This window comes from Kogia breviceps, chromosome 5 (assembly GCF_026419965.1).
Source record: "Kogia breviceps isolate mKogBre1 chromosome 5, mKogBre1 haplotype 1, whole genome shotgun sequence".
In the NCBI taxonomy this organism is placed as follows: domain Eukaryota; kingdom Metazoa; phylum Chordata; class Mammalia; order Artiodactyla; family Physeteridae; genus Kogia; species Kogia breviceps.
Window position 1 is genome coordinate 51872723 of NC_081314.1, and position 27506 is coordinate 51900228.

Genomic DNA, 27506 nt, shown 5'->3' on the forward strand with positions numbered 1-27506 from the left:
GTGGTGTTTGCTAGGAACATATTAAACATTCAGAGTATGAGTCTGTGTGATGAATTAATAAGTGATTTCATGAACAAACATGATCACCTGTCTGTTGCACAGAGATTTGTGTTACACAAATCATATTCAAGGTTGATCTTATCTGTTTTCAAAAAGTTATCTCTCATTACAGTAGCCTAAACTGGTGATATCTTAATCTCTCCCCCACCCTGTCCTTTCACACAAGTGCGCACACGTGTACACGCACACACCCATGAGTTAAAGTTATTGAGCTTGTAATTATGGCTTCTGGCTGGCCTCTGTATATTCAGATGATCCAGAGATAGAAATATTTCTTAACACCCTTCTTACCAATTGCCAGGTGGCCAAATCTCCAGCCAGAGTATAAATGTCAGGGGTATTCGGTACCCTGAGCTTCTGTATCCTTATAGGTCTTTTGTCTTTCATTCTTGGAGCTGCCAGGGTCTAGATTCAGTACCCTTTATCCTTTGTACCCCAGACATTTTTTCCTTCTCCAGCTATACATTTTAATTTTTTTCTCCTATGCCACATCTCAAAAACAGGCATTTCTCGGGATGGATTGATTTTTAGCAAGGCATTGATCTGTGTGAGTGGAACCATCTAAAAAGGCCATAGTAAATCTGGGACAATTTGAGACATAAAATAAATCATGATAGCAATGGACTGCAATGCATATAAAATAAATACCCATGAGTCCATACTCATACAAATAAGTAACTTGAATACATTACTAAAAAAGAAGGGATAGCTCTCCTTACAATAGAAGTCCAATTGATGAATGTAGAAAGAATGACAGAAGTAAAAAAATTACCATTTGGCAAACACCATGTTCATTGTTGCAGATAAGAATAACACATGGATGTTAAAATTAGTGGCCAAAAGTATAATGAGAAATAGGATATTTGCATTGTCTTAATGTATCCACCCATGAGATACTTTTCTAAACATTGGAGGATACTAAGGGGACATGACAACAAAATGCAAGGTGAGAACCTGGATAGAATCCAGGACCAGGAAAAGGACATAAATGGAATAACTGGAAACATTTGAGTAAGGTCTATAGATCAGTTAATAGTATTATATCAATGTTAATTTCCTGGTTTTCATTATTGTACATCAGTTATAAGTAAGATATTAACATTTGGGGAAACTAAGAGTATATGGGAATACTTTGTACTTTTTTCAACTTCTAAGTCCAAAATTATTTCAAGACTAAAATTTAAACTTAAAAATAAATTTTAAAATTCTAACATTTTCTAACATTTGAATGGCCTTTTATTTTTAAAAATGCTAAGAAATAGGGAAGTTTTTATGATCCTCCCTTGACACAGGAAATAAATGCCCATCATTTCTGTGATTTGCCCAAGGCTACCCATTATAAAGCCATGTGTTCTGTTAGATCCTCACCACAGCAGCTTCATTCTCATAGCTACTTTACAAAGAAGAAGGAGAAGGCATTATGATTCCCATTTTATAGACTTGGAAACAGAGTTCCAGCAAGAGTAAAAGATTTACTGCTAGTGAGTGGTGGAATGAGAGCTAAAGTTCAAGTCTTTTCATACTTAATCCAGTTTTCTTTTCATTCATATTCCATAAATACAGTTATCTCTCTCTTTTATTCAACAAATATCTATTTAGAATTTTCTAGTCAAGGCACTGCACTGAGCACTATGCATACAAAAATGAAAATTATTTTTTGGAGGCCACCTTCAATGAGGTGAGTTTTGAAAGAGAAATAGAAGTTAGCCAGGTAAAAAAAAAAAACAAGGACATCATTCTGAGCAGGGAGGGCGGTAACCTGGCCTCTAAAGATGGCAGCAGGAGTACCACAGAACTGGCCTTGAGGCCCAGCATCCCAACAGTTCCTTTTATTCACTCCTCTGTAAGCATTTAGTGACCATCTACCAGTGAAAGGCCACTTACAGACTGCGGTTTAAAAGTAAACTTTATTTTCTTCACATTAGCTTTGCTTTGGGAATTGTTGTAGAATTTACTTGCATTCTGCTTCCCTGGCAAGCTTAAGTTAGTCTTGTTGCCCGTATATCTCTGTGGTCCACCTGGCTGGCCTCAACAGTTCCTCTGTGCGGTGCCATCGGTCGGATCTTACCAAAGTTATAATGGTACTGGAGAAGGGTGGCTGGATAACTGATGTCAAGAGAAGATGCGCCTGCCTGGCACCAGGGCAGCAGAAAGCAACTGACAGGAGAACAAGGGTGGCCTCCAGTCCTCTCACAGTATGTTCCTGGGTTGAACATACTGTCTCAGCTTAAATTCTCCAGCTGGCAACAGGGGATTCTTCAGTTCTGGTAGCCTGGCTCCAAATTGTGTGTGTACGTGTGTGTGTGTGTGTGTGTGTGCGTGCTCTTGACTACTTTACAACCCTTAACTTGCTAACCCGCCCTTTTTTAAAAAAATTACAGTAATTTTTAATTTATTTATTTATTTACTTTTTGTTGTCATTGTTTTGGCTGCACAGTACGTGAGATCTTAGTTCCCCAACCAGGGATCAAACCCATGCCTCCTGCCGTGGAAGCATGGAGTCCTAACCACTGGACCACCAGGGAAGTCCCAACCTGCTAAACCCTTTAAATGAAATATCTCTCTTCAATTTATCTAATCTGGCCACACATTACACAGTTCAAATTATCTGAGTTTGCCTTTCCTTCACTGGTTTCACACATGTGCTCAGATTAGTCCATGAGGGGGATGAATTCCACATTGTGGGAACTTAAGGCATTAAACTCTAAGATTCATTCATCACAATTCTGCAAATAACTGTAGCCAAGTTCAGGGAGAGTAAAACCCAATGATTATTCCCTGCATGGTGGATAATCTTGGATATTTAGCTTTGGAGTGCCGTTGTTTTGGTGGCATATGTAATATATGCATCTGTATTTGAGCAAGATTTAATACGAGTACAGTAGCTACTACTGATGCACAATTAGGGCAGGTGAACTCTTTGCTTGTGCAAGAACCCTCTTCAACCTGACCTGGAGGGGGAGAAGACAATGCCTTTTATATGGTTTATTCAGTTGTGATCTTTTGTTCTGGGCCTGCCTTCAAACATCGGAATGATAAACTTTGGGGATCACAGGTGTTGTTATGTTTATCCATTACAAGACTAGCCACTGAGTTGCAAGAGCTTTGAGACTTTAAGAATCGAGATAACAAGCTGAAAATTCAGTAATGCCGATTTCAGTTTGTTAAAGCATTCATTGGCCCCAGGTTGAAAATTTTATTGGCCTCTACTTTATGGCTGAGGAATTTGCCCAGATTCTCTGTTAATAAAACTAAATTCCCCGTTGTATCAGTTTCCAATTGTATCATCAACTGTGTTGGCATAAAAACTTCAAGCCATGTCAGCCTTACGGATTTGATTGATATGGTAGGGTGGAGGAATGATAAGTAATACCTTTATTATCTGACTTATGTATGTCTTTAAATGGTATGCTATCTTTCAACCAAAATTACTTGTTTTTCATTAACTCTCTAACACTTGTATATTCTACTGATGTCCTAATTTCATGACATTAGAGTGACTTCTGTTGCATAAATGATAGCTTGCATTGCTTATAAAATGTGCTTCGACACACTCAGTGTCTTCTTCAAACTTATACTGCATTGATTACATCTGGCAGCCCTATATGGTGAAACTTAGTTATGACCCTTCCAATTAAATTATGGTTGGAAAACCACTTCTGTGGTGCAGCTCAGTGATCTACTAAATTTCTCAGTGACATTCAGAACATGCAATAATTTTCAGAGAATATATTTGCAATACAAATGGGAGCAGACGAGAAGGTTTTCAGTCTGTATTAATTTATTTTTCAAAAGTCATTAACTTGTACAGTTTACTTCCCGAGCTAATTCTAACCAAAGATGAGTAACACTGCATTGGCAAAAGTATGTGCATAAGATATTTCCGTATGCTTAAGCAGAAATATCAAGTACGGTGCTTATTATGAGTAGATTTGCAGTGAAAGATGTTCTTAAAGCAGGTTCTCTAGCACCTGCTCCCAGCCTTGTTCTCAGCTAATGAACCTGCATCCTGTTTCGTGGAGAAAAGGGAACCCGTCAAAAGACGTATGCAACCTCCCATTACCACAGGCCTCCACCTGATAGCTCTGTACCCATATACTTTACCTTTTCTCCTGTTTCTGTAGGTGAATTGTCTGTGCTTCTAAGGCCACCCCCTCCCTGTGCACAAGTTCTCAGCCTTCTCACCTCACAATCCCACAACGCCCTTCTCTCCTGAATCATCAATCCCCCAGGGCTTCTTCCCTGGAGTATTACTACCAGAAAACAAGCATCCTGTTTTTTCTCCTACCTTAAACAAACAAGCAAACAAAGAAAACTACCTCTTTTTTTTTTTTTTTTTTTTTTGGCTGTGTTGGATCTTCGTTGCTGTGTGTGGGCTTTCTCTAGTTGTGGCGAGCGGGGGCTACTCTTCTGTGCGGTGCACGGGCTTCTCTTGTTGGGGAGCATGGGCTCTAGGCATGCGGGCTTCAGTAGTTGTGGCTCGTGGGCTCTAGAGCACAGGCTCGGTAGTTGTGGCGCACGGGCTTAGTTGCTCTGCGGCATGTGGGGGTCTTCCCTGACCAGGGGCTCGAACCCATGTCCCCTGCATTGGTAGGCAGATTCTTAACTGCTGTGCCACCAAGGAAAACTCCCTCTTGATTAACCCCTTCTTCACCCAGTTGCTGCCCTGTTTCTCTGTTCTTCCAAAGAGTTGTCTTTGCTCAGTTTCTGAGTCCTCTCTTCCCGTTCTTCTATAACTCACTGTGGTCAGGTTTCACCCCCTCTCCTCCTCACCCTCTCCATTCTATCTGTGTTGGCTTCTTGCTGATCTTTGGACTAAACACGCACACTCATTCCTCAGGCATTTGCTTTTGCTGATACCTGGCCTCCAACCCCAGGTATCAGTGGTTTGCTTCTTCCTTGAAGACTTTGTTCAAAAAAATCACTTGTTCCGTAAAGACTTTCTAATCGTTTTATTTAAAATTGTGATAGTCCTTTACACCCCCTCAGTCTCTTATCCCCTTATGCTGAGTTCTTTTTTCTTTCCAGGATATTAACACATTCTAAAACACTATAAAACTTTTTATTTTCTAAATAAACTCCATTATAGGGGTTTTTGAGGATTTGAGTGTTTAACCGGCAAAGCTGATATAGGTCCCCTCTACCACCACACTGAATGTCCCATGACAAGGAAGGGGCCTGGGTTTGGAGCCAGTGAGTGGCTATCACTGAGTGATCTGAGTTGTCACTCAGATCTCTATCATCTGTGTGGTGTTGGGCTGTCTACCCTCTTCAAGTCGCAGTTTGCTCACCTGTAAGTGGGCACAATATACTTAAATCATTCACTCAGCAAATGTTGAGGACAGTCTTAGACCAAGCAATGGGCTAAGTCCAGCCAGTCCTGAGTGAGACAGATGTAATTCATGGAGCTTGCAGTCTAGGTAGGAGATAGATATTAAACAATAGTCCTAGGAACAAATGTAAACAGTGTTCCTCTCACACCACCACTGCCTTGTTTTAACCTCAGTTTTACTGACAGGTGTATCCTAGTTGGTATCCTACTAACTAGGTTTTCACGCTTGATTGTGTCCTGAAATATCTCTTAAAAATACAGGCAACGGAGGCCCGTGTCTAGAATTTCTGATTCAAGAGGTTGGTGATGTGGCCTCCAAGCTGCATTTTCACCTCATCCTAGGAAATTCTGATGCAGACCACACACTGAGAAGTGCTGATTGAAAGAAACAGCTTTATCATCTTTCTTTTTAATAATAGGTAATAATAAAAACATTTTAAAGTCACATCATTCTGAATAAATTATGCTCTCCCAGGAGCCATTTATTCCAGGACTTTTGCCTCACATTAATGATATTAATTATCCTTAGAGGCTACACACACACTATCTAATCATACTAGAGTCTCAATCTTAAAATAACTCACCCCCCTGAGGGCACCTTTTGTTGCCTAGTAGCTTTATTGCAAAAAACACAAAAAGTTTAAAATGTCATCCATTTACATGGCTAGAAAGTACAGAACAGCAAAGAGAGCCACAACCAAAAAGAATATTGGCCTCAGAGAGCCTTCCTGCCACAGACCCTAAGGAAAGCCATCGACAGATGGTGCTGACTGCTGCCATGATTAAGCCTTGCAGGTTCAAATGTGAACGTAATTTCACTCCGTTGACATAATTATGCTAAGGCAACTAATTTTGATCTATGACATGTGGCCATGTTGTACAATAAGGTCATAAACCCACAAAACTATTCCTTTGTAAAGAATCATAAGGTAAGTTAGATATTACTCAATTCAGATTGATTAAAGCCTGGAAAATCTGACTTGTGGGTTAAAAACAAAAACACACCAATGATGATTTATTAATTGTCTTTTTTTTTTTTTTTTTTTTTTTGGCTTTTTCTTCTGACTTGTGGGATCTCAGTTCCCCCACCAGGGATTGAACCCAGGCCACAGCAGTGAATGCCCAGAATCCTAACCACTAGGCCACCAAGGAACTCTCTATTATTTGTCTTTAAACCTAAAGTAATATAGTTAGCTGTGTCCAAGGAAGAATTTGTTTTCCTGTGTGTCTAGTAAAAGACGATTGAAATGTACTCCAGCTGGGGCTTCCCTGGTGGCGCAGTGGTTGAGAGTCCGCTTGCCAATGCAGGGGACGGGTTCATGCCCCGCTCTGGGAAGATCCCACATACCTCGGAGCGGCTGGGCCCGTGAGCCATGGCCGCCGAGCCTGGCGCAGTTCGGAGCCTGTGCTCTGCAACTGGAGAGGCCACAATAGCGAGAGGCCCGCGTTCAGAAAAAAAAAAAAAAAAAAAAAATCAGTAAATGTACTCCAGTAAATATCCCAGTATTTTGCTTCAGACGCCTTATGGCAGTTTACCTAACTGTATGTTATGTGTATCCCTCCAGAAGCTACCACACAGAATAAGTTAATATTTTTGAGATGGTTCAAGGTCATCATCATGAATATCTAACACTGGGCACTACATTAATACCCTGATCTTCATAAGAAATGTGCCTCTAGTAAGTGGTCCTAAGATTTTAAGGCCTTATTGTTATATCTGCATAGTTCAGGCCTTAATATTACTTTTATCAATCTGATAAGTAAGTTTGACCATATTTTTATGTGTTTAAGAGCTGTTTAACATTCTTTTGGTAAAATGTCTATTCATATCCTTTGCCTATTTTTCTATAGGATTTTTGTTGGGTTTATTGATTTATAGAGGTCTTGTACAGAACAGAGAACTTATCCCTTAGTCCAGCGGTGCCCAACCTTTCTGGCACCAGGGACCGATTTCATGGAAGACAATTTTTCCACGGACATTGTGGGGGATGGTTCAGGCGGTAACGGGAGCGATGGGGAGCGGCCCATGAAGCTTTGCTCGCTCACTGCCACTCACCTCCTGCTGTGCGGCCTGGTTCCTAACAGGCCGTGGACCGGGGGTTGGGGACCCCTGCCTTAGTCTGTAGTTTAAGATTTTTCAGTTTGTCACTTGTCTTTTGCCTTTTCTCATATGGCTTTTGCTGTGCAGATTTTTATCTTTATTTAGTAAAATTTATTAATCTTTTCTTTAATGGCTCCTGGGTCTTTGTCACACTTAGGCCTTCTCCATTTCAACACTGTGTGTATAATACATGTGTGTATAATATATATATTTATATATATGTATAAAGTATACAAATAATAGTACAGTATAAATATATGCAACCTATACATATATAATGTATACATATGTATATATATATACACACGTATATGTTTGTATGAACCATATATATGCATATATATATATTTACTTATGAATGTATGTTTTAAAATTCCCATGGTTTCTCACTGGAATTTTCAAGTTTCAGTTTTCACTTTTAAAGCTTGGTCCATCTGGAACTTATCTTGATTCAAAATAATAAATTATAATATTCATCTTCTTTATTTTTTAATACCTGGATATTCTGTTCTCCTACCACCAGTTATCACTTACTGAATAATCTCTCTTACCCCACGGATTTGACATGCTAAGTTCTATCATATACCAAATTATATTTCTCACCCTCTCTATTCTAATTATTATAGCTTTTTAATACATTTTAGTATCTTATCACTGTTCTTTTTTCCTCGGAGTTTTTCTTGCCATTCCTGCTTTCTAATTTTTTCTACATAAACTTTATTTTTTATTTATTTTTTAAGAATTTATTTTATTTTTGGCTGCGTTGGGTCTTCGTTGCCGCGTGTGGGCTTTCTCTAGTTGTCTAAATCTTTTTAAAGCCATCTGCCTCCCTGCCTCCTACTGCCCTTTATTTCTACATTTTATTTGTTGAAACTGAATCAGTTGTCCAATGGAGTTTCCCGCCATGAGGATCTTGTCAATTACACCCCCACAGTGTTGTTTAACGTGTTCATCTGTCCTTATTTTAGGAAGAATACCGCGTAGGAGATTAAATATTCTATTCTTTTTTCGTCTATTTCTCAGCGACGTTTCAGTTTTTCTTTAGTGTATACCTTCCTTGTTTCTTTATGAGCATATTCCTAGGATTTTTAATGATACAACCTCTAAGAAGAGCAGTTTGGCAACATTTATCAAAATTACGAGTACATGTGTCTTGTGACCTAGCAACTTAACTTCTGGGAATTTATCCTGCATAGATAATTGCACACCTGTGAAACGATGTATTTCTGAAATTACTCATTGCCTCATTATTTGTAATAGCAAAAGATTGCAATAATCTAAATTCCCGTTGGTAGGAGACTAATGAAGTAAATTATAACATGCCCATGCAGTGAAATGCTTTAAAGCTGGTAAAAGAAAAAATTAGGAAGTTCTTTATGTAATGATGGGAAATATTTTCCAAGATATGTTGCTAAATGAAAAAATGAAGTTGCAAACCAGCGTGTGTATATGATGTTATGTTCCATAAGAAAAGGTGAAATACATATACTGAATATACATAAGATATTTCTGGGAGATAACATTGGTTGGTTCCACCAGGAGAAATTGGCTGACTAAGGGACAAGAGAGTGTGGGAAAGAGAATCTTCACTCTCTATGCCTCTTCATACCTTTTGCGTTTGTACTCCGCGAATGTTTTACCTATTTAATTTTTTTAGCTTAAAAAATTTAAGTATTGTAATGTATTACATAACAGGTTAAGATCCCAATTAAACATACGTTATGTTTAAAGCCTGTTGTAGCATTCTTTGGCACACAGAATTCAAGCAGAGTCAGTCTTGTAGACGGAATTCCTGCCCAACACGGACAGCATGGCACAGTAAAATTAGCAAGGGATTTGAAGCCTTCAGGCAAAAGTTCAGATCCCTCTTCTATTCCTTAGTAAAATTATGAACATGGTAAAAATATCTTAAACTTACTAGGTTTCAGTTTCTTAATCTACAAAACGGGGTTACCTTCACCTACCTTCCAGCTTATTATGAGGATTAGCAATAATTTGTATTATGTCCAGATGCCTGGTCCATTATGTTATTATTTCAGCTCTAGAATTCCACGAATTAATTGGTCCCTGGGGAGAAAATTGAGGTCAAAGGATATATTTTATGGGAATAACTTTCCTTTTCATTTTGAAACTTAAAATATTCCTATCATATTCTTGAACTTTATTAGCTTGAACCTAGTCTTCAAGCTCCCAACCCGTCATATGTAGACTCTCAAGCAATCCTAGAAGTGAGAAAGCAGGCAACATATCCCATTCTATTTGGGTGGCTTCCCATGCACTTGTCTCCAGTTGAGCTTTGCCTCTCATTGTTTTTCTCACTGGGACTGTAAAACTGTATATTTAAAGTATATTTCTAAAGCTCTGTTACAGTGTAAAATCTACGAGGCTCAGGATGCCCATCATTCAGTCATTCTTTGCAAGGCCAATTATGTGGTTTTTTTAAAAAAGCTAAGTTGAGAGAGCGATTTCATTTTATTCCAATATACTTATAGACAAGTCTCATCTGCAAAATAGACTCTGACACGTATCTTGGAGTCATAAAAATATACTCTGAAATTTCTCTGACACAGCTAGCTAGCTTTAACTTTCGACAATGCTTAAGACATGTAAGAGGCAGCCCACGAGTTAACAAAGCGAAAAGCCAGTATCCTTGCCTGCATTTCACCAGACTCTTCTGGATCCTTCAGTAGTTAACTCAGAGGAAGAGAGCTGCACCCTAACAGGTCAGGGCAGTGAGCGCTGGTGCTCACGGTGTGAGACCCATGAGAAATCCTTCCCATCTTACCTGTCCCGTAATGGGAAAAGCCTTAAGCTGCTATGCAAGGAGCTTGATGGGGACCATTTCCTATCAGTGAGGACTATTAAACTTGGAAGACCTTCAGAAGAAACGAATTAAACCTATATCTCTACAGAGCTCTGAAAAGAAGAGAGGTTGATTACCATTTGGAGTAGCTTAACTCTGCCTTGTGGAGAAGTACACTAGCTCCCTTTATTTTTATTTTTGTCTATACAACATTTACATTGGCTGATTTCCTTGATTCATCTTTGTACACACTTCCTAAAGCTGTTACTATATTGTAAATATTTTTCTGAAAATCACAGGGAAGTGTACCAGAATACTTTCATGGAGCCCTTTATATCTACATACTTATGTTTTACTTGTTTGCCCACACTCAGCAATAAAAATTACAAGTTGGTTTTTCAGTCATTCACAGTGATGAACAGGAAGAGGAAACCAGAGTACTGTTAGAAATCCCCTATTACAGTGCAGCAGGTTTATAAATAGAGTTAACAGGTGGATATTTTCAAGCAGCATTAATACAATGTTAGTCAATATCAGGAAAATTTTATATTTTAAGTTTATCAGAGTATTAAAAAACAAAGTAGTGAAATTATTTTTTGACATGTTCTTTCTCACTTTCACTTTTCCCACAGTCTGTAGTCCAGCAAGAGACCATTTAAAAAGGAATGTATGTAACTTAATTTCCACAGGGTACAGAAAGTATGAGCCATGAGGATTTTGTATTTTTTCTTTTAATGAAAGAGACACTTAATTTAGGTTGGTGTTTTGTATCAGTTGGAGAGTTCCTTCTGTCAGTTTCTAGCGTTTCTAGCACAAGGTGAAGAGAAAAGAATTCTAAGACAAAATCATAATATTTTTTTCCAAATTTCTTAAATAGGATGCATTTTAAAAATATGAGATATTGTGACCTCTCAAAACAGTGAAGCAACTGTATGAAATATTAAGTAACAAAGCAGCCTATGAATGTTCTAATCTTCAGCCTGGCACACAATAGATGCTCAGTAAGGAGTAGGTTGAAGCATATGAAGTTGCTAATATCTGACCACTTTGACTTACAAAAATGGCAATTTCACAGGATGCGATATAATACTAATATCCTTCATTATTCACCTTGGTGTCAGAATCCCATGAGCCTAAACCGTCTTACTACAAGAGCAAGCAGATCTTGGTAATGTTATAGTTATTAGCCAAGATAAGGAAGTATATTTGTGTGGCCTTAACAGACACTGAGGCAAAGTGAACCTAAGCATTTCTCCTCAGGAAAGTTTAGATGTCCTCAAACCCTCACACACACTCTTATAAAATAAGGCAAGAGGGTAAAGCTAAAGGAGCAAAATAACAGCAGCTGTGAGGGCTGCATTATAGTAGGGAGAGACAGAGAATCTGAAAAGGAAAGAAAGAAGGAAAAGAAAGAGAGAGAGGGAGGGAGGGAGGGAGGAAGGAAGGAAGGGAGGGAGGGAGGAAAGGAGGAAGGAGAAACAGAAACACTGTAATTATAACCCAAATATAATTTAATAAAAATACAAATATAAATACCTAGTATCTGGGATACTTTGGTGTGTCTGGCCAGGAGCCCTAACCACTACTGTCCTCTGTTAGGATATCATCACATTACAATAGTGTATTTACACTTCTGACTGTAATTATCAAGACAAGTTTAAAACTGGCTTTGAGTGCTCTGAAAGTCTTTCTGTGAGAATTTTTTCTTTAGGTTGGTGCACCAAATAACTTCTCTGGATTTTTTACCTCATTTCTCAGACTTTCAGGGTGTACTCAAGTGTTAGTGAATGACTGCAAGATGAGTCAGGCTACTACTCCCTCCACTGGCAAAATAATTGAGAAGCAACCTTCCATCTGGGTATTTTTAGATTTTTAGGGATACATCCAACTTTTAAAAACTTTATTACACAAGCAACATTTTAATATTGAAAAATTAGAAAATCGAATATTTCTGAAGCTCTGAATAAAAAGCTGAATATCTCTTTGAACAATGTAGACCTAACACATGAAGGAAAACACCCCAAAGGCATCTCTTGTGTCACCCTGTTCTCCTCTACATCCCTAGTAACTAGTTGTCAAGGATAAATATTTATTGTACGACTGAATGAAATTCTGTATTCACATTTGAAGTTTTTGGCTTTTTTTTAAACATCCATAGTAGCTCATTAAATATCTTTTGTGTACAAGGAGATATTCCGTATAAATGACTTCCCTTCCTCATCTATAAAATGAGGGGCTGGACAAGGTGTTTCCAGCAGAAACATACAATCTTGTAAACAGCAAAACATTCAGGCCAGGGAAGAGAGCAAGCAGAGAGATTTCTTAAAACATTAATGGGTAAGCTAAGACCATTAATGTATGGCTTAGTTCCAAAATGGCCTTGGGCCATGCATGACCTTGATAGATGATGACTTTTTAACCTGTCTCTGAAACTGTTCAGTGAATTTTGCCTAAGGGCTTGTGTGTCACTTGTTTAGCTTTCCAGTATATTCCAAAGGAAGTCATTCACTGGCCAGTACTAAGTCTCCCCTAGTTGTGCCAAGCAGAATCATTCTTTACCATTTAATGGAGAGCCCAAATCATAGTTCCAGGAGGGCTAAGGACCTGCCAGCTCACTGGTTCTTGCTGGCATTGACTTTGTTTTCCTCAGTAGTCACCAGCAGTAACCAGATGCCTTTGGAATTCCAAAAGGAGCCTCCTTATCAGTTGAGATCTCTCAAAGAAAGAGAGTATGTTTTTAAAAAGAGACCCATTTTGTGAGGTTCACACTACTAATTTTCGGTTTTTGATTCAAACACTTGTACTATGGTCAGGAATCAATGTTATTGAAGACTAAATCTGTTTAGCCTACTTCTAGCTCTGTACTTTCAAATATGGTAACCACTAGCCACATGTGGCTGTTTAAATTAATTAAAATTTAATAAAAGTAAAATTCTTGTTCCTCAGTTGCGTTAGTCACATTACAAAACCCAATAGTTACTAGTGTCAAATAGCTACCTTATGGACAGGGACACATACATAATATTTTTATCATTACAGAGAGTTCTGTTGGACCACATTTTTCTAACTTTCCGAAGGATACAGAGTAATCAAGTATTTTGGATTTTAATTTTAGAATTTCTTATGGCCTAAAGTAGGAAAAGTTTTGGCCAGAGATTTATTTATCCAGCTTTTATTTATCGAGTCAAAATAATTTCCCAACAGGCTATTTTTGTTGTGAAATATTCTTAAAGGTTTATGGCCCCTATCTCCTACGAGATAGATGATGTGGCCCGGGGAGGTTACCGGGAAAACTCAAAAACTCCTTGGAAGCCTTCGGTACTGCCAAAGAAAGGCAATCTTCTCAGTTACTGTTCATCTTCATTCCAATTAGCCTGAGGACTATATATTAATTATATTAATATATACCAAAGCACTTTATAAATTCTGGGAAGTTTTGGCACCATAGCTTCCTTTGATTATTTCTCCACATTTCTAGGACTAGTTAGGCCCTAAATGAGCAGCCTGCCATAGACTCTTCCAGCCCTAATCTACCTCTTGGATGCATGCAAAATACTCAAGAACTTTAAACCTATAGCAGAGCCAGCTCAGCACTGGCTGCTATATGATCAGTAATTCCAAGCCACAGAATTCTACCAAAATCACTTTGGGATACCACTGGTACAATACTAATTCAACCAATAATTAAGGAATATTCAGTGATTTAAGAAAAGGCTAATATTGCAGTTCTTTCCTATTCTGATTATTGAGGTATCCCATGAAAATAAACATTTTTTAAAAGAAATTTTCTAACTTTGATTTAAAAAAATTAAAGGAAAATTATTTTTTAAAAGGTTATAGTCTTGATTTTAATACAAATATAAAATGAACAGATGTCAGAGATTTTATTTAGCTCATTAATTAGTGAGAGATCCAGTAAGAAGTTACAAACAATTCACGAGAGACTCCAGAAAGCAGATGAATATGTAAGTCTGTCAGGAATGCTGAAATATGTTTGCTTAATAGGTGCAAAACTGGTCAATATCCACCGGACAATAATCGGTTGCATCCCACCATCCACGTACACTGTGCATTTTTATAGACATTTGCATCACTATCAATTCTCTGCAATTTAGAGAACTGTAAAATTGTTCAAAGACTATGAAGGACCCAAACCCATAGTCAGATAACTTGGAAGGGTATTTCTAGGTAATGTATAGTTTTTCATTGAAGACGCCCAGTAATCATCTTGGTCCATTTCCAAGCCTTTTATAATTGTTTTAGGGTAGAAATCTTTATATCTTTATAGGTTACTCTCTCCCTAGTTCTGCTTCTTTGATTTGCCTAGCCATTTTCTCCTTGTTTGACAGATACTTGATGAGCTTTCTTTTTTTGCTTGATTCAATAGAACAGGAAAAAGAACATAAAGATATATCTTATTGAAAACTCTAAGTTAAGAGACTATTGAAAAGGGTCACAGTGGGCTGAATAGCTGAAGGGAGAAGCAAAAGAAAGAAAAAGATGAGAAGATTAGATCATTTATATCAAAATTTCATAGATGTTGCAATTACAGAATTAAACCTCTTTGTTTCTCTCATTTCCTTGTTTCTGACCTCTTGGCTTTAAGACACATCTCAATTTAATAACACCTTTTTCAGGACAAAGAACATTTTAAAAGGAAAAAAACATATACTTCTTTATAAAAATAGCACAATGGAAAATATTTATTCATACCATAGCATATTATTCCCTTAATAATCAGAGTTTAAATCTAAGTCTTCTTATCGTTCTTCTGAATTACATTGGGCCATGCATATGACATTATACTTTTCATAATGTATTTTCTGATTAAAACTTTTTAGTGCTGTTGTGATTGAAAATGTAATCTTAAGGCATTTCAAAGAATAGTGATGTGTTCTCTACACTTCCATTTGATTCTTTGATTAGTCCATCCCCATGTACGTATACAGCTAATTTTGAAAGTTAACAGCAAGCTTTTGACAGCTTAGCACCTGAACAATAGTCCTTCACAAAGCATGCATAGGTAATTTACCTTTTCTTGCTTTGAAAACACTATGATTTATCCTGAGAAATCTGGCAAATTCTTCTGCCTTTAATTGTACTGCTTGGGATCCAACAGACAGTTCTTTGTATATATCCCAAGGACAAAAGATTTATCTACTAGTGCAAATTAACTCTTACATGTGTCTTCTGTTCTTGGGTGCTTTAGAAAAAATCTGGTTTTTGTTTTACAAGAAGATCAGTTGGTTCATTTCTCTAGTGATGAATGCTTGCATCACTTACAGTAGGTTACATTTTCCTTTCTGTTCTCGTCCCTGTATGTGGTCCTCTTTCTTTTAAGTACTGCCATCATATATGGTCCTGATAATTCTAGATCCAAGTTGAAGCAAAAAACTTAATTATGGGAGCCAGCATCAGTGGCAATAAGTCAGCTGAGAGAATAAGGATAGACAAATAGCCTAAAGTTCACACTTTTCTAGGCTATGACACTTATACAGGCAATGGGAACAGTCTCACAATTTGCCTCTCTGTCTGAGGGCCAGCTGGACATTGATTATACGACTTACTCCAATTTCAGAAAAGGTAAAATTGGGGGTGGGGAGGAACACCGTGCATGTTACAGTTGAGGAAATTTGCTAAATTATAGGTTGCTTAAATACATATTGTTTCACAAGGTAATGATTTTGTTTGTTTGTTTGTGACAAGTTCTTTGAAAAATTTCCCAGCTTCTTTGCTGCTGATCTAGGTTAACACTTTCTCTTAATAAATCAGGAAACACAGACCTGGAAACTTCAACTTGTTCCAAATTTCATCAAGTGAGCTACTACTAACCAAAATTAGAGTAGTGATTTCCAAACACTCAGTGCCTACCCATGAGGGAAAAAACAAACAAACAAAAAAACCTTCATAAATTCAAATATATCCACTTTAATGACTGTCTTATTTTCATGTTGAAACGTTCACTCTTTCATGTGATCGATGTGTTCATTCTTTCATGTGATTGTAAGAGTCATTATTCTTGTTAATTTTTTTTGCCCCCATCCCAATATATTTACTTGGTAAAATAAAAATTTAGCAACCCTATATCGGTTCCCTCAGTTAAAAAATTACTAGTCCTTTACATGCAAAAATCTGAGAATTAATAGGCCAGAGGGCTTTAAGACAGTGTTCTTTGCATTAGGCATTCCTTCTTAGTTATTTCCCATGGCTGTTTCTTGCTAAAGAAAGGACCTTCTTCAGCTATTCGTCTCACCTTCTAAAGAGCACCTCCCTTGTTTTCTCAACTCAAAATTACGAAACCGTTTTTTAAAAATTTCAGGGCTTCCCTGGTGGCGCAGTGGTTGAGAATCCGCCTGCTGATGCAGGGGACGCGGGTTCGTGCCCCGGTCCGGGAGGATCCCACACGCCGCGGAACGGCTGGGCCCGTGAGCCATGGCCGCTGAGCCTGCGCGTCTGGAGCCTGTGCTCCGCAACGGGAGAGGCCACAGCAGTGAGAGGCCCGCGTACCGCATAAAAAAAAATAAAAATAAAAAAAAAAATAAAAAAAATTCAAATAATTGGGTTATCTAAAAAGAAATGTTTCATATATGAATAATCAGCCTCTCTATAAATAAGACTACTAAGGAAGGTAAAAAAAAAACTATTTTTTTAATTGTTCTAGCTTTAATTCTGTGATTCCTCATACCTCGATTACCAGAAGATTTAGTTCTCTGACCTGTTTCAGTGAAATGTTTTCTGAAGCAGGATACTCACATACACGTGCCCATAACCTACCTTACTACGGGCAATGGGAGGAGAATTGCAAGAATGAATGTGGTTTATTCACAGCGCAGCTGCCTTTGCCTTTTCTAGCACAACAGCACAGTCTACTACTAGTCTGGTACTGCAGGCACTTGCTTTTATGTAAAGGCATTTTATTCAGTAGCTTGAAAGTAATGAATCTACAAAGTAATGCTCCATGTGAGAGTAACGTATTTTAGAATGCGTTGATTATTATGATTAATGGTGGGGCCCTGGCATTTTGTAGATGAATGTGAATACAGTAACATTTGGGTATCACCTTTGGCAATTTTTCAAGGTGGTATACTTGTTTGTTAATGCATCCCATGTCCAGCCATTGCATTATGCCAACATTGGTGACAGTGCCACTTTGTCAGGCTGGAAAGACAGTCTCATGCTCAATAAGGAAACACTTTATCAAGGGAATAAAAAATGGAAATGAGCTACTACCTGTGGGCTCAAATTAAATTAGCCTGGAGAATTTAGAAGCAGCAGCCCCTCTTGCTGTTCCTTCAGCTGTTCCTGCAGCTGTGTGGGCCTTTATGTCTCATGATGTATTAATTCAACAAATATTTATTGGGCACCTACTATGTGTAATGCATTACATGTCCTAAGATATAAAAGATGAATGCAGGGGCTTCCCTGGTGGCACAGTGGTTAAGAATCCACCTGCCAGTGCAGGGACATGGGTTTGAGCTGTGGTTCGGGAAGATCCCACATGCCATGGAGCAACTAAGCCCATGCAACAGAACTACTGAGCCTGTGCTCTAGAGCCCACGAGCCACAACTACTGAGCCCACGTGCCACAACTACTGAGCCGCACTCCTAGAGCCTGTGCTCCGAAACAAGAGAAGCCACCACAATGAGAAGCCTGCACACCGCAACGAAGAGTAGCCCCCGCTCACTACAGCTAGAGAAAGCCCGTGCACAGCAACAAAGACCCAATGCAGCCAAAAATAAATAAATTAAATAAATAAATTTTTTTTAAAAAAGATGAATGTACTTCCATTTGTGCCTTCAGAAAGCTTAGGAGACGAGATGACACATGTACGGAATTATCTGTCATAGAAGGAAACAGTAGTACATGCTATTGGAGAGGTAGAGATAAAATATGCCAAGATTTCAAAAAAAGGGGAAATAGTTGTTTTAACTGAAGAACTAGGAGGGTATTCATAAAAGAAAAGGAAGTGGAGTAGAACCTTGAGGAGTGGTTAGGATTTGAACATATAGAACCAGGTTGAAGTATTTCCAGAAAGAAAACTCCACAAGCCAGCAACAGGAGAGGGAAATTCTGGGATATGTATTGCAAAAGGGATTCTGGCTAGAACTGCAGCATCCAAGAAGGAGAGTAGTGGGTAGAAAGAAATGCTGGAACACAGTGCAGTGGGTTATGTTCAAGATTTGGGGCTTTAGTCTCCAGGCATAAGGGCAGGCCTACGGTTTTGTAAATATAAGAATATCTGTTCATAACAGCACATCAAGACAGTTCATCTGGAGGATATGCAAATGTTGGATTTCAGAGAATGGCTGAGAGCCATTGATGGAGTCCTTGGGAATGCATCAAGAGGAAGAACTGCCACCATGACGATGGCAATGGCCATGGACGTTGGCTAGGAGAAGTGTCAGGGATGCGGTATGGAATAAGGGTTGACATTCATTGAACATAAGGGAAAAAGAGATGGGGAAGAGTGAAAGACTTTGATGTTTTAAGGAAATTTTAAAAAGTGGGTGTGATTGATAAGACAAAGATTCTTATTTGAGCCACCTTGAATTTAAAGTGCCGGCGAGAGTAAAAGACTAAATATCGCAAGAACAATTTGCAATGCACATTCGGAAATGAAGATAAAAATAAAGCCGGAGCTAGAATTTTATTTATTTGGAAATAGTATGAATAGGGATAATAGTTGAGGTACCTTTTTGTTTTGAGAGAAGTTCACTGGCAGGAGCAAGAAGAGCATTACAGAGGAGAGGGCCAGGAATAGATCCATGGAAGATACCTGCACTTAGAAGATAGAAGGGGAAAAGAAAATCTTGCCCTCTCCTCTGAAAAAAACAAAACAAAAGAACACTCATAAGGAGGAGTCTGGGGCGGCAGAGGTGAAGGGGGCCAGGGACAGGGGTGGAGTAGGTGGGATCAAAAAAGCTGGATCAGACTGGCAGAGGTCATTTTGCTTGCACGTGGTAAATCTTGCCTTCGAGAGAAGGAAAGATCACTTAACCATAGATCCAATGTGTGTTTCCAGAGCAGAGTTCCTTAAATCTTTATTAAGGAGTTTCCCAATATGACTCAGTGTCCTGCTGTTCACTACCCTGGAAAGAGCCCTGTCTCACAAACATACGGGTGTTCTTTCCGGGAATCCTCTAGAAGCTTGAAGAGACACGAGTGGTTTTGACATCCCTTTCCCCAAGTAAGGCAATGTTGCAGAGCTGTGGGTCCATCAAACACTTGTTCTTTCTGCATTGGATCATCTGCTGTAGACTAGGGGTTCCTAACCCAAGGCCAGCAAATATCCTGGCCAGTGAATGTAATGTTCTGTTCCACATGTGTGCATTTCTTGAGGAGATTATTTACCCTTCACCTGATTCTTAAAGGCATCTCTTTTCTTAAAAAGATAAGAACCACTGTAATGGATCATGCCCTGCTGCACAATGATGTAAGTGCCCTAAAGACAAGAGCCTGTCCTTATAAATTTTGGTATCTTCATGATACCTCTATCAGTTTTGGCTGAGTGAATGGGTAATGGTGCTACATTCCATGGGCCAACAGGAATCATAAAATACTCATTTTGACTCTATAGCCTCTTGCTTGAATTAGCAAGTATACAAACCTAGAAAACATTTTTAAAAATTCCTTTATTAGTATAACCTGTAGCTTAAAATGAGTGCTTTAGACACAAACACTATCTCCTTTATTTCTTTAATAATTGTGCAGAGTAGAGATTGGTATCTTCATTTCATGAATGGCGCCAAGACTGAAAGAATGCACGTGACTTGTCACAGGTCATACATCATATGCCAGCTATTATTATTATCTCATGGTACATACATAAATAAAAACGCCTACAAACACAATAGACTTGGCCTTACTTTCTGAGATGCTTATTGGTTGGCAATAGGTTTTTGTTTTATATGAATGAAATCTTTTTATTAGCTTAAAATGTAATCCTCATGTTAAATGCAGTGGTTTCACAACAGTTGTGTTATTGAATGACAGATACTACTATCATACAGTGAGTTTAATTTCTTGGTCTTGTACTAGATAACATTAAATGAAAGCAATGGGTCTTTGCTTGGTGGAGTGAAGATGGCATATCAGATAACAGTATAGTGTCATGATGAAGAGCAGGGGCTTTTGAACCAGACTTGGATTTCAGAGTTCCCCTAAACACTATTACATCTTAAGTATTAAATACCGGATATGTTTTAAGTTCTCTTTCAACTTAGAAGAGCACGTGCTATATTTCTTCCATCTGAAACTAGAGAGAGAGAGAAAACTCATCTCTTCCACTTCACTTTTCCTGGAGAGGACAAAGGAAGAGAGAATGTCACAGCAGCCTCCCATCAATGGCCTAAGCCAGCGGACCAGCAGGACAGCTGTGCTGTGGCATCTGGCTTCTGTTCCGATGGCTGCCTGCACTGCAGACTCTGTTCTGCAGCAACATTCTTCATCTCCCGCCAGTAGCTATTCTCAGCCTCCTCACAGCGTGGGTTGTGAGAGTTCATATTTACATATAGGCTGAGCTTTACCTTCCTAAACAAGCAAGAATTACTTAAACCTTAATACAAAAGTGGGGGGCAGGATACATGGGGACTTGGAACTTCTCAGAAAAAAAACTGATACCTGAAACTGAACCCGAAAATGTGAAGGACTTGCAAAGTGATCAGGCAGTTCTCTGAAATTGGAATCAGAAATATTACAGGGCTGATTGGGACAGTCTGACTCAAAAACCTGTAGGAAACACACTGCTCTTAGGTTAAACATGTGTGCACTCTGTTAACTGAGTGGTGGGGACTGTTAATGCTTCATACTAACAAAATACAGTTTTCCAAATGTGTTTGCTCAATATCACTTTACCTGGTTTTTTTTGAATTTTATTTTTTTTTATACAGCAGGTTCTTATTACTTATTCATTTTATACATATTAGTGTATACATGTCAATCCCAATCTCCCAATTCATTCCACCACCACCACCCTCACCCCAGCCACTTTCCCCCCTTGGTGTCCGTACGTTTGTTCTCTACATCTGTGTCTCTATTTCTGCCTTGCAAACCAGTTCATCTGTACCATTTTTTAGGCTCCACATATATGTGTTAATATATGATATATGATATATGATATTTGTTTACTCTTTCTGACTTTCTGACTTGTCACTCTGTATGACAGTTTTAGATCCATCCACATCTCAACAAATGACTCAATTTCATTCCTTTTTATGGCTGAGTAATAGTTCATTGTATATATGTACATCTTTATCCATTCGTCTGTCGATGGACACTTAGGTTGCTTCCATGACCTGACTATTGTAAATAGTGCTGCAATGAACATTGTGCTACATGTATCTTCTTGAATTACGGTTTTCTCTGGGTATATGCCCAGTAGTGGGATTGCTGGGTCATATGGTAGTTCTATTTTTAGTTTTTAAGTAACCTCCATACTGTTTTCCATCGTGGCTGTATCAATTTACATTCCCACCAACAGTGCAAGAGGGTTCCCTTTTCTCCACACCCTCTCCAGCATTTGTTGTTTGTAGATTTTCTGATGATGCCCATTTACTTGTTTTTTTAATGATGGTTTGTTTTTTTTAAAGATCAAGAACAAGGAAGCTGCTTAACTGTTTGAATCGGCAGTTTACCTTTCAGATGCCTAGAGTGACAAAGTGTGAGAATACGAGGAAAGAGGGAATCTTGTCCCCAATGTGTGCCAGTCAGACTGTTTGTGGGGAGACAGAGCGTGTGGAATGCTGGTGTGCCAAAAGGCAGGAATATTATTCTGAGATATCTGGGCACTGATACTGCTTTCTCTTCCCAAGAGAACACGGTTCAAGTACCAGATGAGCTTGATATTTAGAAACAGTCATTTAAATAAAATCACTGGAGTATTGGTGTAAGCTGAAATGGTCATGTAAGTCTAAGAATGAAAGGACATTGTTGTAAGAGGGAGGCGTCTCCCTGCGCAGAGATGGTCACTGAGGGCAGCAGCCTGCTAGGGAACAAATAAATAAGGAAAACCACACAAGGATGTGCCGAATCTGCTTTTTCTCTGGGTTACCACTTCTTGTGGGTTCTGCAGCCTGGGCTGAATAAACTGGGGCTGCTGGCAGATGTGTGTCTGATCTCTCCCCACTAGTTGGTAAACCCAGTTGCATGGTACATTAATTTCATAAATTGTAGTAAATGGGTTAAGGGGCATTTTCAAATGCCTAACTTCACTAATTCTTCTTAAACCCTGTGAATACCTCTTGGTTTTCATTTTAATTGTCCTGTACCTGTGTAGTTTAGTGTATGCTAGAGTGAATTGTTTCAAAGTCACGACTGGAATATGCATGATGAGGCCATGAAAATTTATAAATTAGCCTCACCAAACATTGTTGAATATATATCTATATATACTCAGCCCCGGGCTTCCCTGGTGGCGCAGTGGTTGAGAATCCACCTGCCGACGCAGGGGACACGGGTTCGTGCCCCGGTCCGGGAGGATCCCACGTGCCGCGGAGCGGCTGGGCCCGTGAGCCATGGCCGCTGAGCCTGCGCCTCCGGAGCCTGTGCTCCGCAACGGGAGAGGCCACAACCGTGGGAGGCCCGCGTACCACACACAAAAATAATAATAATAATAAATAAATATACTCAGCCCCATGAAGGTGAGACCAGGGCTATCTTGTTCTTGGGAGTATCCTCAGGACTTAGCAGTGTTATTCGCTCATTTGACTATTAATTGACTTAATAGGATCTTCCAACAAATCCTTTAATGGATTTTTTGTTATAGAAACACTAACACTGCATATGTTTAAAAACTTTTGGTTTACTTACAACTTTGCCATGAAATTATTATTTTTTTTTACCTTTCACTCCATTTCTCTGAGGTAATTAATAATTAATATGTAAAATATTGTTCTCCAGGCTTGAAACTATTCCAACATGGCTTTCTTTGGATTCTTCTCTTTGCTGGTTCTGCAAAGTTTGGCATTAGGGACCACTTTCACTGATGAAACCATTGCTGAGTTGTCAGTGAATATGTATAACCATCTTCGAGCCACTGGAGAAGATGAAAATATTCTCTTCTCTCCACTGAGTGTCACCCTTGCAATGGGAATGATGGAACTTGGGGCCCAAGGGTCTACCCTGAAAGAAATCCGTCATTCAATGGGATATGATAGCCTGAAAAATGGTAAGTGTGCTTAGATTTAATTTCTCAAGATGGTCTGCCATTAACATTCAACTCAGTTATGTTGCCTTATGCCTGAGGCAGCAGTATTTACAAAGAGTAAGAAAGAGGTCTCACTGAAGTGATATGGGTAAGAGAACCATTAGGAAACCCAAGAAAGTTCTTAGTTCCTAGCTGTATCCCTGGCTGAGTTAATCCAAGGAAATTGTATCTTTTATTATTACTGTTTAAACAAACCTCACTGTGATAAACAAAAGCAAACATGGGTCTTGCTCTGTTGGAGTTTCCAGTTTAGAGGGAGAGGCATATATTAATCAATTATCACATAAATAAATAAGAAATTATAACTGTGATGAGTGCTATAAAAAAACCATTATTCTCTAAGAATATCAGAAATTTTTACTTAAAATCAACAGTACCTTCATATGGCATCCAAGAATTTTTTTAAATAAATTTATTTATTTTATTTATTTACTTTTGGCTGCTTTGGGTCTTTGTTGCTGCATTCAGGCTTTCTCTAGTTGCGGCGAGTGGGAGCTACTCTTCATCGTGGTGTGCAGGCTTCTCATTGTGGTGGCTTCACTTGTTGCGGAGCACGGGCTGTAGGCGTGCGGGCTTCAGCAGCTGTGGCACATGGGCTCAGTAGTTGTGGCTCGCGGGCTCTAGAGCGCAGGCTTAGTTGTTGTGGCGCACGGGTTTAGTTGCTCCGCAGCATGTGGGATCTTCCTGGACCAGGGCTCGAACCTGTGTCCCCTGCATTGGCAGGCGGATTCTTAACCATTGTGCCACCAGGGAAGTCCCAAGAGGTTTTTTTTGAATGTTGTATTATCATGAAAAATTTTTGTACTGGAGAAGATTTCTAGCCAAAATGTATTTTGTAATCCCTTTTCAATGATGTATAATTTCTATTTTAATGTTTCTAATATACATGTGAATTAACTCATTAAAAAGTTGAGAACTAAAACAATTTCAATGGATTTTCTAGTTGTAAGGTTAAAAAAAGTCTACTTAAAGTAAAATTTAAAGGAATATTTTGATTTTTAAACTAGAAAATTAAACTTGATAACAGAAACAGATTATTTCTGATCATCATAAAATGACTCATTTAATTAAAGTAACCTAAGTATTTTGAAAGAAAACAATCCAAGTATCTCGACTTTATAGATTTTACCAAGAAAGTCAATTAAAATGAAAATAATATCAGTTGATAATACTAAACTGCAAAAACTTAATTTGAACATCTAGAAACAGCACAAATATTGGAACCTCCTTACCATGTCGGTGTGGGGAATAAGCCAGTGCTTTTCCTTTGGGCCTCTGTTCTATTAATTCCCCTTGCTGTGTTTTCGTGCTCCTCCACTCTCCAGGATCTTTCACTGTTTGTTCCACTAATAAACTTATCTTTTATCATTTTGCAGGTGAAGAATTTTCTTTCTTGAAGCATCTTTCTCACATGGTGACTGCTGAAGAGAGTCAGTATGTGATGAAAATTGCCAATTCCCTCTTTGTGCAAAATGGATTTCATATCAATGATGAGTTTTTGCAAATGATAAAAAAGTACTTTAACGCAGAAGTCAATCATGTGGACTTCGGTCAAAATGTAGCTGTGGCCAACCATATCAATAAGTGGGTGGAGAATAATACAAATAGTAAGTCATTTGGTTCCTTTCTTTCTCTAATAGCTTAGTTTCAACTCCCTTTTACTTCTGAAATTATTTGTCCCTTTGTTCCTTTTACATTTTGAATGTTAGATTGCATTCAGTTGAGTATCTACTAATTATTTTGTATAGATTACAGCCTATTTTAGAAGCATCGTTTATGAATAAACATTTGAGAAAGAAGTTAATTCTTTTGGCATGTATAGAATATTGGCACTGATAAATTAATATGAAATCTGTGCTCTGCAGTTGGTTTCATCTGAATAGTAATCTTAACTACTATATGGAATTTTGCTTGAGCTGACCATTTAATAAGTTAGATACTAGTTAGAATCACAGTTGCTGGCTCTCTTAACAATATGATTAAAATAGAGTAAGAGAGTTTAAAGATATTTGTTGGCTTTTAAACCACAGAACTTGATTGCTAATCAAAAAATTTGTACAAGATTCCTTTAAAAAAAGAGCAGCCCATTTTAAGCCCAAATAAATGTAGAGGAATTAGAAAAGGATGCATTTGTTTCAAATTTTAATTCTAAATCATATTTTTAAAATGTATTTAAGCTCTCCAAATGTTTCATATTTTACCATTTTATTTTCTGATTTTACCAACAAAATAATTGAAATTAGAATTAAAAAATGAGACCAAATTGAAAGTAGATTACTAGGGCTGTTCCTTAAATTAATTAATTCATGTTGTCAAAACTCTGAAAATAATGTTAATCTAATACATTTTATGCTAGAACAACAACAACAAAAGACCCTCATCCCATACCCTTTGTCCTATATTCCCCCAAATGCTGAGGCACCTTCTTAAGTACCTAAAGAAGTGCTATGACTAATAAAATGAGAGAATACAGAGTGAATGTTGGTCCTATCTTTTCTAACTATGAGATTAAAATGTAAAATGAAAGAAACATGGTTATTTTTTAACATTCAAAGAATAAATTAAGAATAATAATTCAGTTGCATTAGATTGGATTATTGAAAGCTGTTTATTTCCAAACTCTTCTTAAATAATTTCAGCCATTAATAAAGTCCCAATGTCTTTCAAAATGGATTTAGAAAGGAACATTATAAGTGATAAAAAATAAGGTATCATTAGTTAAATTGGCTTTTACTCATCTGTTTTCACCTAATCAAAAGCAGTTGTTATATCTGAGAGATATCCAATGTACATGAGGGAAAAGTGTGAATTGGATGACATTTTAATCATGTACATTGTTCAAGAGTAAACTTAGAAATATTTGTTGAATGCTTACTCTGTGTTAAGAGTTTTACATGCATCATTGCAACTAGGAAGTAGTAAAGCCTGAGATTCTGTTGTATGTGGTTCTGTAGTTTGTACAAATGTCAAGATGCTACTAGTTAGTGTTATTTTAGGTGGCGTATAAGGGTATTTTAGATGCCCTTAGTCTGTAAGTATATTTGTGTGTGTGTGTGTATGTGTGTGTGTGTGTAACATTTTTTCCTTTGAAAGTTAGATACTTTTAATATGTATTGTAAATTTTAAAATGATATAAAGTTCATCTCAAGCACTCTATTGGATGGTAGTTTGATAATCTTTTGGTTTCCTTTCACCTTCAAATTTAATATGAATTTTCATCCATTCATTTTTACCTGAATAGGTCTGTTGAAAGATTTGGTATCCCCAAGGGATTTTGGCGCCATCACTCATCTGGCCCTCATCAATGCTGTCTATTTCAAAGGGAATTGGAAGTCACAATTTAGACCTGAAAATACCAGAACTTTTTCCTTCACTAAAGATGATGAAAGTGAAGTCCAAATTCCAATGATGTATCAACAAGGAGAATTCTACTATGGTAAGACATTTTGGCTTTTATTTCTCTCTTCTTGCAGTATATCAACAAATTTCTAAGAAAAAACATGAAATATTCGTTACTCAGATTTCTCAACAATCTGGTTTGGGCTACAATTCAATTTTCTTGGCTCCATTTTCAAAGGCTTCTAATTAGATCCTGAGTGAGTATTATATGTTTTGATAGTTTTCCAATATGTTTCTTAATTTATAAAGTTGATTACACCTACAGAGTGGCTTTATTCATGTGAAAATATCTGACCCGTGTAAGAATGTTCTGAGTCACTCCAGAAAGTCATCGCTTTGGGGTGGTTTTCAGTGAGCCATATGTTCCACCCAGCTCTTGATTTGGACACTTCATCACTTTTTGAATTATAAGCATTCCTTTAAAATTTTGCTTTCAGACTTGTTTATGTATGGTCAGGCATAATTATTCATTCATAGTTTCACTTACTGAGAGTCTATAATTTGTGATACAAGTCAGCATCCTTGGCATTATTTTCAGGGATATTTCATTGCCCTTTTCAGAAGTTTAGGGTGCTAATCCTTTCTCCATACCATACTGAACTGTAA

General features: G+C 37.9%; 1 protein-coding gene across 1 annotated transcript in view; it reads left to right on the forward strand.

Annotated features, from left to right (window-relative positions):
* Positions 1 to 27506, forward strand: part of SERPINI1 (serpin family I member 1) — a 71926-nt gene that overhangs the window by 17246 nt on the left and 27174 nt on the right. Inside the window, exons 2-4 of the mRNA XM_059063655.2 lie at positions 23195 to 23462; positions 24878 to 25108; positions 26743 to 26937. Of these exons, the coding sequence (XP_058919638.1) occupies positions 23213 to 23462; positions 24878 to 25108; positions 26743 to 26937 (676 nt within the window). The 5' untranslated portion in view covers positions 23195 to 23212. The remainder of the gene's footprint in view (positions 1 to 23194; positions 23463 to 24877; positions 25109 to 26742; positions 26938 to 27506) is intronic.